The sequence below is a fragment of the Chlamydomonas reinhardtii genome, chromosome 2 (genome assembly GCF_000002595.2).
Source record: "Chlamydomonas reinhardtii strain CC-503 cw92 mt+ chromosome 2, whole genome shotgun sequence".
In the NCBI taxonomy this organism is placed as follows: Eukaryota; Viridiplantae; Chlorophyta; class Chlorophyceae; order Chlamydomonadales; family Chlamydomonadaceae; genus Chlamydomonas; species Chlamydomonas reinhardtii.
The window spans coordinates 9,041,657-9,052,324 of record NC_057005.1 but is presented as its reverse complement, the minus strand read 5'-3'; the positions used below and the strand labels follow the sequence as shown (position 1 = coordinate 9,052,324).

General features: G+C 56.2%; 3 protein-coding genes across 4 annotated transcripts in view; 2 read left to right on the top strand and 1 right to left on the bottom strand.

Moving 5' to 3' along the window:
- The window catches only part of CHLRE_02g143207v5 (uncharacterized protein), a 2,252-nt gene extending 1,833 nt beyond the window's left edge, over positions 1 to 419 (bottom strand). Inside the window, exon 1 of the mRNA XM_043060219.1 lies at positions 12 to 419. The gene's annotated coding sequence lies outside the window, so the exon portion shown is untranslated. The remainder of the gene's footprint in view (positions 1 to 11) is intronic.
- Positions 420 to 519: 100 nt separating this feature from the next.
- CHLRE_02g143187v5 (uncharacterized protein) lies at positions 520 to 3,771 on the top strand. Its single transcript, XM_043060217.1, has one exon. The coding sequence runs from the start codon at positions 798 to 800 to the stop codon at positions 987 to 989; it is 192 nt and encodes a 63-aa protein (XP_042927957.1). The 5' UTR covers positions 520 to 797; the 3' UTR covers positions 990 to 3,771.
- A 628-nt stretch (positions 3,772 to 4,399) lies between these two features.
- On the top strand, positions 4,400 to 8,615 carry CHLRE_02g143167v5 (uncharacterized protein). Of its 2 annotated transcripts, none has more exons than XM_043060215.1 (4): positions 4,400 to 5,053; positions 5,192 to 5,502; positions 5,587 to 5,712; positions 5,801 to 8,615. In XM_043060215.1, the coding sequence occupies exons 1-4, from the start codon at positions 5,050 to 5,052 to the stop codon at positions 5,897 to 5,899; spliced, it is 540 nt and encodes a 179-aa protein (XP_042927955.1). In that variant the 5' UTR covers positions 4,400 to 5,049; the 3' UTR covers positions 5,900 to 8,615. The 2 variants fall into 2 exon arrangements, with proteins under 2 accessions (XP_042927955.1, XP_042927956.1); XM_043060216.1 differs by having other exon boundaries at positions 5,801 to 6,165.
- The last annotated feature ends 2,053 nt before the right edge of the window (positions 8,616 to 10,668 follow it).

The window sequence follows — 10,668 nt, the reverse complement described above, 5'->3', positions numbered from 1 at the left end:
GGGGGGCTCACTTGGATGGGATGCGAGTGTGAACCTAGCACAAACCCGACGGTCCCGGCTGAATACTTCGCCGACACCATACTTCTGGCCCGGTAGTGTTCCAGGTGCGTGCCCTGTCGCCCTCGCAGCCATGCGCGCTTGGCTGGACCCCGGCCGCGAACTGTAAAGCGGCAATGTCACGTCGCGACCACAACGCCAGGTCGCCACACCGAACGGGCCCCAAACGTCACGCACGCCGCACCTGCTACACCGGTATACTACTTGCTTGCTGTTGTGACGCGCTGCCGGTCAGAATAAAGCGCCCTATCGCTTTTTTTGGTTGGGCCGCTACGAGACCCTTTTTGTAAGTTGGTGACGAAAGTGCGTTTGAGTATTGCTCTGCGAGACAATGACGATTACGGTCGTTAGATTCAGGGAGGTGCGGAGTCGCCTGGGCCCTGCACTCAAACTGGCTGACGCAATGGTGCGTCCCCGCGCACCCGCGCAAATATACACTTCCCCGAAGAACCTCGTTTTCATCCAAACGTTTTCAGTCGGTGCACGTTCGGCCTGTGACGACCTCGCAGCGCGACGGAGCTGACAGCCACCACTTTGCAGTCTCGCCGGTTCCTGATGCGCATGCTGCCTATAAATTTCTATTCATATTGCTGGGTCCCTTTCATGGGGCCACGCGGCCACACACCGGTGCTCGCGCAGACCCGATACTCAACTCGGCGACGCGGCGTTCTTAAGTGGGGGGCCGAATTCTGTGCGCTGTACTTACACAACTGGGTCCCTCGCGGCTGCCCGGACAGCAAATGGCAGCGGCTCCGACGCAAACGCCGCGGAGCGCACTCCCGTATGCGGCCCCTGCTATGTCGCGAGCACGCGCGACGCTCCTCGCAACAAAGCTGGGTCCCTCACGCCCGGGGCCCCGCCCCCGCCCCGGCCCCGGAGGATCGCCCGCGCGGCTAAGTCCGGTTTCTATTATTATTCTTCTTATGATATAGGGATAATAATAATAATAATCCCAACGCTGGCCCATAGGGCCTAGCATGTATTAACGGGGCAACGCCTTCGCTGATCATCTCTCAACCCAGTTCGAGAGAAGGCGGGAAGTCACCACGACCACCTTATCATTTGCCGGTCCTGCCCACCGGTGGGAGCGGGGTGGATTAAGCCCCTGGTGTCCTATCCATGTTCAGCTCGGATGATCTACCCTCACGGCTTTCGGTACCTGAGATCGGGGGATCAGGTAATGCCGACTGTCGGGCAACATCTCAACTGAAACTCTAGATCGCTCCAGAGTCCGGCCCCTTTGCCGGCACTTCACGACCGCTCTCTTATCTGACGTTAGCCACGGATGACAAGGACACGACTGAAGAGCCGTGCGGTCCCTGCGGAGCGCCTGTGCGTGATTTGAATTCGCACGGAGGTTTCCCCTGTACCGAATTTGGGGAGGATCGAACTCGGGTCTGAACCGACGTTACACACCAACTTATCGCTAAGCAACCTCTGCCATGGTCGATGCGGTGCGTTGTGACACCATGTTGTGTTTGTTCATAGGACCATTCGCCCTCTGTGGTCATGGTGCCTCGTGCGGGTAATAAGCCAGTTTGTGCCAGAAAGCGTTGGTGTAGTCGGTCAGCAGAGTCAAGCGGCCCTGTGCGATCTGCAGCGTTAGCTACAGCATTGAAGTCTCCCGCCACAACCAGGTGTTGTTCACAGGCGCTGGTGTGTGTCAGGGTGGTCTGGCAGTAATGGTAGATGGCCTTGCGGATTGCCGTGTCTTCGGGCGCGTATACACCCAGGACTGTAAGGGGCGTGCTGCCCCGTGTGCGGATCTGAATGTGCGACACATAGCCGTGTAGGGTGACTGGAGGAGTGTGGTAACACTATTCAGGTTACTGTACCGTGTGGACACGGCAATGGCGACGCCGGCGCTGCCTCTTTCCGTGGTGTTACGTGGAACAGAGCTGCAGTACAGGCGGTACCCTTCATTCATAAAGGCTCGCTTTAGTGGGTCGTGTCGGTGGCCAAGCTTAGTTTCAGTCAAAATCACAATATCGGCGTTCCAGGCAGCAAGATTGCAGAGTGTGAAGCTCAGGTTTCCCGGGGCACCTGCGGCTGTTACTTGTGAGAGTAGGCCCCGTACGTTGTGTGTGACAAGATGTAGTGTGCGGGCCTGTGTTTGGTCTGGGCTAGGTTGTGCGGTAGTTGTGTCTTGCCGTGCTGTTGGTGCGGTTTGCTGTCGTTTGAATAGGTCGGTGAGCGTGTTTGTGCGCCCTGTCCAGCGGGCCAGCGCTGTCCCATTGGTGGCGGTGGCGGCGGCCAGGGCACGTATGGTTCGTATTTGGGCGGTTATGTTTGGGGCGAGGCGTTGGGCAGCATTTGTTGTGTTGTTTGGGCTTGTAGCAGTGTTCCTTTGTTCAGGTTGAGTGATGTCTATTTCAATGGGGGCATTTGTGCGGTCTGTTGGTGCTGCTGTGGGCAGTGGCCTTGCTTCTTGTGGAAAGATGTTGTAGCAAGGGCCGAGTGTATTGCGCACGGCCTCCATGTCTACAGTGGGGACGGTGCCGAGGTAGTAAATATGGCCTTCCATAGCACTCCATCCATCGTCTTCAAGGAGAGTGTTGTGGAGTGGTGTATTTTCTGAATCGACTATGCGCCATTGGCCTGCCTCAAGGCGGACTGCATAGACATGGGGCCGGCTATTCATGAGGACATTGAAGCCAAGGCGGCGCGCCTCACGTGGTAATGCGGCGAGTACGGAGTCTTTGGAATGAGGGGGATCCCCTGGTGTGTCAAAATGTGACACGGCGCAGCGCATGACTAAACGCTTGTTGGGAAGTGCGTTTGCATTCCCGATTGTGGCGTTATAGTAAAGGTAGTGGTTGATGATGCTCATGTCAAACCTGCCCGCTTGTGTGTAGGCGTTTGCCCACCCGTCGCGGTTTGGGTGTTGCATTTGGTTCAGTACAGCTGTTACTGCGTTGGCATGTCTCAGCACATCGAACGGATCAATCCAGGAGAATCCTAGCATGTTATTTATGGCATGGATGCCGCAGAATCCGAGTTGCTGTGTCTGGCGGTAGCTTGTGTTTGAGAGCCCGGGGGGGTAGTGTAGTGGCTGTGGACGGGTCGGATTGGCGGATTGGGCTGTTGTTTGGCGGACAGCTGGCCGGGTCTCCCAGGCCCCCCGTAGGGGTGGTGACCTTGTGGGACCCGGAAGTGGGGTGTGTGCCATGGTGGAGTGGGGTGCACTTGTGAGCCACAGGGCAGCCTGCCCCATGGAGGCCGAGCCAGTGACCATAGTCGGAACCCATGCTTGCAGGGCGGTGACCGGCTGGTGGTCTGTGCAGAGAGATGGGAGGTGTGTGTACATTGCACACAAGGTGATTAGCATGGCTACTGTGCCTATGACGGCATTTCTGTATGGCCATATGGCTGGTGCATGCCTGCGGGCCAGGTGTGCGCTGTACAGGAGCATTGCCAGGGCCAGAATAGTGCCGTCAGTTGCAATTGTTAGTGCGGCGATCCCGAGTGGGATGGCGGCTGCACTGTAGAAAAGCATAAGGAAGCAGAATGGAGTCATAGCGAGGCTGATGCAGAGCGGTCCAATAAGTAGAGTGGTCAGCGCAGCCCCATTGGCATACAGCTCTGTTGCCGCTGTCGTCGTGTGTGTTTTCCTGCCAGCAGCACGTAGGTGTTTCAAGAGCAGGAAGGCAAGCATGACAGTAGCTAGTGCCGTTGTGCCAATTATGAGAGCATTCAGTGTAAGTCGTGTGCACGTCGCTGCCCATACTAGGAATTGCTTTAGGGGGGTGGAGAGTCGGCTGCATGTGCCTAGGAATAGCTTCAGCGTCAGTGAGTGCCCTTGGTATGCAGCTCGCACCAGCCCATTTCCCATCCAATGTGCTAGGGTTATCATCGAAATATGAGCACAGAGTGAGTACCAGTCATGTTCAGCCTTACACACAACCACTGGGTACGGCCCAATCAGACTCTCTCCGCAAGCAAGCGCAATCTCAGTAGTAAACCGCATGCTGTCCATCCAGGCGCTCCTGGCGGTCTTCATTGAGTCCCTTAATACCACCCTTATAAGCTCAACGTGACACAACATACTCTCAGTATTGCAGCCGGTGGTGCCGGCTAGTCGTGCCACACTGTGAAGGCCCTCGTGGGCCACTTGCAGTGTACTCTCGACGTGGCGGGCAATGGCGAGCCGTTGGAGTCTAGGCAGCCTCTGACTGCCGATGGCAGTTAAAGCTATACGACTGTATTGTTTTCCAAGGGTATGTGTGCTTGTTTTTAAGTCCTGTCGGTGCAGAGTGGAGGTGTTTTCTGGATCTTTGTTGTGGGTCCCCCTTTCCTCAGTGGTATTATTAGCACGTTGTGTTAAGTATTGAGAGCATGAATGGCTAATTTGGGGTTGAAACTTCTTGTCCAACTTGGGCGAGGTGTGGGAATTTTTCTTGTGTTGGAGCCCTTGTTTCTCAAATTCACTGCTGCGTTCTTGGTGTATTTGATCATCCGGAGTTGTCTGTGAGGCTGCGTCCGGGCAGGCTCCCAGGTCGAGTCCATTGTTTGCCGCTCCCTGCCCTGCCTGCCGCTCCCTGCCCTGCTTGGCGAGAATGTCGCAGTTGCCTAGTATTATCAGCACCAGCATCAGCCAGCCCCTGATTCCTTTGGTCCAGCGTCCCGCCTTCGCTGGCATGTGTCGCGATCCCTGCTTCTTGCCCTCCACGATAGCACCGTTTGTGATAGTCTGAGTGTCAGCCGCCGAGCAAGGTGCCGTTCTGGTGGGTACACAATTGCCGTCACGGTGCAGCCACGAGGGACTGACGGATCGGCAAAAGGCTTTGCACACAGTGGTCCCCTTGCTCGTTTGGGCTTTGAATAGAACGTCCATATTCTGCTGCGGCATGCACAGCTCCTATGTTCGCCTTTTTCACTTGTTCAGAAATTCAAACCGAGCTCGTTGGTGTATGTTGGGCGTAGTGTAGCAGTATGTATCTATATTAGTTAGTGTTAGTGCTGGTGTGTGCATGTGTGCATGTGTGCGTATGTATGTGTGAGTAGTGTTGGGGGAGAGTGCACCGATGTCCCGGAGCGTGCCATGTTTGCAACAAGATCAGGGCCCTGAATGATGGGGACAGCATGGCACACACGCAGCTATACATTGACCCCACTACTCTCCTAATGCATTCAGGGCCCGCGGGTGGTGATGGCGACCGGAAGGCCCCAAAGAGGCCGGAAGCTCTGGCTCCAGCCGTGAACACTGCTGCTGCCATCGTGGCAGAGCTGCAGCCAGCAGGTGAGACGCGCCCAGTTGCGGTGGGGGCCCTCGAGGAGGTCACACAAGCGCAGCCGCAGCAGCAGCAGGGACAGGAGGAGAACCCCAGCAGCCACGTGCAGGAGCTGGTGAGCGCCGACGCCAGGAAGGGCTTCCTGCTGTGCGGTGCCTTCAACAAGAACGAGAACAATGACGTCGTCGCAGTTGGTGTTCCCCACAGCACCATGGTGGGTTGCCCTTAGTTTGCACGCTCACGTTCAAGTGCTTGTTGGCTGCAATCAAGTATACCCGCCACTAACCACGTGAAACAGCACGAGCGCATGCAGCCTACCGACTTGATCCCGATGGCGGTGGTGAAGGTGGTGGCCAGCGTCTCTGCTACAACGACTGTGAGCGTGGGCGGCAGGCAGATCAAGTTCGTCAAGGCGCAGGCCATGGTGAGCTGAATTGATGAGGCGCCTACTGCCTGAGCATGAAACGTACCCCATCATGCACACTATTTATTACATTCTATAAACACCGCAGGTGAACTGGCCGCTGTCGGGAGTCTACACAAGCTGGGAGGGCAAGACACCGGCTAGCTTTGGCTGCACAGAGAAGCAGCTGGAGAACGCCAAGAAGTAGGGGAAGTAGAGGGATAGTGCTTGGACAGTAAATTACATTGCAGGATGCCCTTGGTCTGTTGGGCAGTAGCATGGCGTGCGGGATAGGTGCACCAAAGCAAGTAGTACGACTGGCGGCGGGGGGCAGTGGGCGGTGAATGTTGTTGAGTCCATGCAAGCACTTGTTGGTCATGAAGCTGGCTTACATGCGTGTCAAGGTGTGCCAAAGAGTCATGTTGGTGCTGCAATTTAATACAGTACACTGTTGACAATGAGATACTTCTGGGGGCGCCGGGGGGTAGGGCGGCAGCCGGGTAGGGCGGCAGCCGGGGGCTGGGGGGTAGGGCGGCAGCCGGGCGCCGGGGGGTAGGGCGGCAGCCGGGAGCCGGGGGCTGGGGGCGGCAGCTGGGCGGGCCTGGGCGGCAGCTGGGCGAGCCTGGGCGGCAGCTGGGCGGCCCTGGGCGGCAGCTGGGCGGGCCTGGGCGGCAGCTGGGCGGGGCCTGGGCGGCAGCTGGGCGGGCCTGGGCGGCAGCTGGGCGGGGCCTGGGCGACGGTAACCAAGCGCGGTAACCAAGCAGTCACCAATGGTTACCGCCGGTCACTGAACGGTAACTGGTCGGTCAGCCGCTGGTTACCATGCCTTCTGTTAACCGACGGTAACCAGTGAAGTGGTCTATAGACCGTCGGTCTGCCGTCTCTAGTCCAATTAGACCGATGGTAACCGAGGTGTCAAAGCCGTCGTTCTCACGGGGATAACCGCCAGGTAACCGGTGATTTGCCGATGGTTTAATGGGGGCTGGAACGGTAGGGACACAAGGCCCTGCATGCCCCCTCCACCTCCACCCTATGGTTCCACCCTGTGCTCCCCTACCTCCAGCGGTCCCAAACCCCAGCACCACGCCATCATGTGCCACCAGTGAGCCCACACGGCCTGCCACATCTATGAGCAGACTTGGTGGTAGATCAAGTAGCACCTTGGACCCAGCACATATTGCGTCCATCATGCGGCAGGCCCAGGACTTGTCAGAGCATCACACTACCCCTCCACCTTCTTTCGTGTGGCGTGACCAAGCTGCTCATGGCAGGTCTGAAATTTTGGGCGCCCAAGTCCATGGCGGAAGTGGGGCACATGCCTTGCCAACCATCCGGGATTTTCCATCGCACGTGATGGGTGCGGCTGCTGGGGCATCTGGCTCAGGCGCTCCTTCGGGCAGTTTGGGCCAGTCCACCATCCTGGCAACACCTTTAACAGAACTTATTGGCGGCACTAATACCATCTCTGACAGCATGCTTTGCGAGCTTGGACGCCAAATGATGAGCATGTGTTGTAATTTGCTTGGGTCTGCTGGCAGTGGCGGAGTGGCTGCTTTAAGCGCACGGCAGCTTGGTGTAACAACTGTGGAGGCGCTTTCTAATCAGGCAATGGAGTCCTTTATTGACGAGGATGCTGGTATTGATGGTGTTGGCAGCGAAAGCGACGATGAGGATGATGGCAGCGACAACACTGGTGGCGGGCTGGCGGCTGCCACGGCTGTCGCTGACACTGGTGCTGCTGCAGCAGCTGGCGCAGCACCCATCATCATGCACGGGGCCAGTGCCAATCTTCAGCCAGATGCTGCCGAGCGCCAGTTGCTGCAGTCGCAGTTTGGCTGGTCCGCTGTTGTTGTATCTGCCCAGCCAATAATGGATAACAAGTTGCCAGTTGCTTATCTGGAGGCTTTGAAGGACAAGGCTGCTCGGGCACCAGACCAGACTGCCATCCTGCAGGCAGCACGGCTTCAGGGCCCACGTGTGACCAAGGGACGTGGCCAGCTTCGACATCATATTGGCAGGGCTGATATTGCTCAGCTTATGGCCGCAACAGAAAATCTGGAAATTTGGGCAAGGCTAAACTCAAGTGTTCTTGCTCAGGTTGCGTGGGCAGACTCGTAAGTAACCCGCAGAATGAGTGTGCCGCTGCATGGGTGGACTGTCAACCATATTGTGTGATGCAGGATCCTGGGCACCTGGATTCATCAGCATAATCATGGCCAGCATGGTGACATTTTAATTGGTTGGGACAAGCGTGGCCTACACTACCGAGCATTGTTGGCTTTCCTTGTAAACATTGCAGACCTTAAGAGTGTGCGGTCTGGGGCAATCCCCCAGTCACCCAGTGAGCCGGTTGAGGGCTACTGTGTGAGCACTACTCTGGTTGGGTTTCTGCGGTGCCTAGATATACTGCACCGGCTGCGCGGCTTCACCATGTGTCCAAATGTACGGCGAGGGCTACGGGAGTACGTCCTGCGAGTGCTGCGTAAAATGGTGAGCCCTCGGTCTTTAAACTGCTGAGGGGATTGTCGCCTGACCCCATGCATGTGATTCATACGCAGTATCCTCATGTCATACGGACTGCAAAGCCGGTTCTTCCAACGGTACTTGCTGACATGCAGCATGTTAGCGAGCTGAAGCCTATGAAGGCATCTTTGGACCATAACACACACACCCGTTACATGGCAGACTACAGTCATAAGTGGGCAACCATCCGCATGATGGTTCACATGGCGTGGGCTGGACGTCGAATGGGGCATGTGATGAGGCTTAAGCTGGGGGACTTGCAGTTTCAGTACTGCTCCTCATGTACTGTCAGCACTTCCAGCACGGCAACATCATCATGGTACCTGAAGCTGCGCATTGCATTTGCCAAGAACAAGTGTACTGACGGCAGCTTTCAGAGTGTCATACTAAACTCAGAGAATAATAATAATAATAATAATAATAATAATAATAATAATAATAATAATAATAATAATAATAATAATAATAATAATAATAATAATAATAATAATAATAATAATAATAATAATAATAATAATAATAATAATAATAATAATAATAATAATAATAATAATAATAATTACAACGCCGGCCCATAGGTAACGGGGCAAGGTGACTAGGGCGAGAGGGCCCACCCCCCTCACGCTGACGCCTCACCACGAAAGAGTCACAACCTCCGAAACAACAACCTCCATGTCCTAGGCCGCTCTTCAAAGTCCACTACATCCGAGCCTGCACACCTAACATATCGTGCTAGGGAAACGCCGCGTTAAAGTAGTGGAGCACTGCCAGTTCGTGCAATCCGAGGAGCCATGGCGCTCCTCCTCAAGCCTTGGATCTTGAGCCTTGTCTTGAACCTTGGACCTCGCCGCTAAATCGGACTTCTGCACCACGACCTTTCTAGGTTGCACCGGGCATAAGCCCGCAATTGCCACTATGGGCAATTACCTTCATTCGTGGGATCACCAATCGGTTTCGCACCAATCTTTCACCTTTTGCATAATTGGGCTTTTATCCGGATTTGTGCCCGGGTCCCTTCTGCCGTAAGGACGAGTCAAATCGCTAAACTAGTTAGCAATCCGGTGATGTACTAAACTCAGAGCATTATCAGCACAGCATGTTGCAGCAGGAATTTGATGAGCGGTGAAGGCCTGTCCAGGGGTTGAGCGGCGAGGAAGAGGGAGTCAGTGACGCGTTTGCAGAGGTTATACTTGCTAGACGCAGGGTAAAAGCAAGGTGGAGCCGGCGGAAGGCAGAAGCGGGGTAGGGCCGGACGCGGGGTGCGAGGGGGTGTGTGAGATGGGACAGGGTTCAGGCAGGTTGGCGAGGTCCCATAGGGTGCAGCTGACGCCCGTACCCCAAGCAGACAGTAAACAGTTTGCAGCGGCAGAGCAGGAGTGCATGGCTGGTCGAACGCCGGAGTTACTGTACCGACAAGTTGCTGGCTGGCTGGAAGTTTGCTGATGCGCATTCCTCACGCTCCGGGCGCCCGGCCAGGCGATAGCACCACACAGACACACCACAACGCCACACTCGCTCGCGATGCAGAGGCGCACCGCACCTCGCCTGGCAGCCGCGGCGTTAGGAACACCGGCGCGGCGACCGGCACACCGCCGAGCGGCGTGCCCTGGCCGCGTCCGGCGCCCCACCCCCATGCACTTACTGCCGCCGCACCGCTCGGTACCGCCGCTAATAATAATAATAATAATCCCAACGCTGGCCCATAGGGCCTAGCATGTATTAACGGGGCAACGCCTTCACTGATCATCTCTCAACCCAGTTCGAGAGAAGGCGGGAAGTCACCACGACCACCTTATCATTTGCCGGTCCTGCCCACCGGTGGGAGCGGGGTGGATTAAGCCCCTGGTGTCCTATCCATGTTCAGCTCGGATGATCTACCCTCACGGCTTTCGGTACCTGAGATCGGGGGATCAGGTAATGCCGACTGTCAGGCAACATCTCAACTGAAACTCTAGATCGCTCCAGAGTCCGGCCCCTTTGCCGGCACTTCACGACCGCTCTCTTATCTAACGTTAGCCACGGATGACAAGGACACGACTGAAGAGCCGTGCGGTCCCTGCGGAGCGCCTGTGCGTGATTTGAATACGCACGGAGGTTTCCCCTGTACCGAATTTGGGGAGGATCGAACTCGGGTCTGAACCGACGTTACACACCAACTTATTGCTAAGCAACCTCTGCCGTGGTCGATTCGGTACCGCCGCTACCAAGGCCCAGAGCTCCGCGGGGTGCGAGGGGGCAGGAGAGGTGTCGGGCGAGGGGCGTGGCGGTTTGGGCCACACGCCGTGCATATGTAAGTCGAAGCTTCTTCTCAACATCTCGGTTTTCGTGTGTTCCTTTGAGCCCAATACGCCTTCGATACAGTTTTAACCAGTGCACAAAGCAGTGCGTTACGACGACGCTCCAGGTGCGAGCACGAAGATACTAGAATCGTGATGCCAACTCCTCGTAGGACGC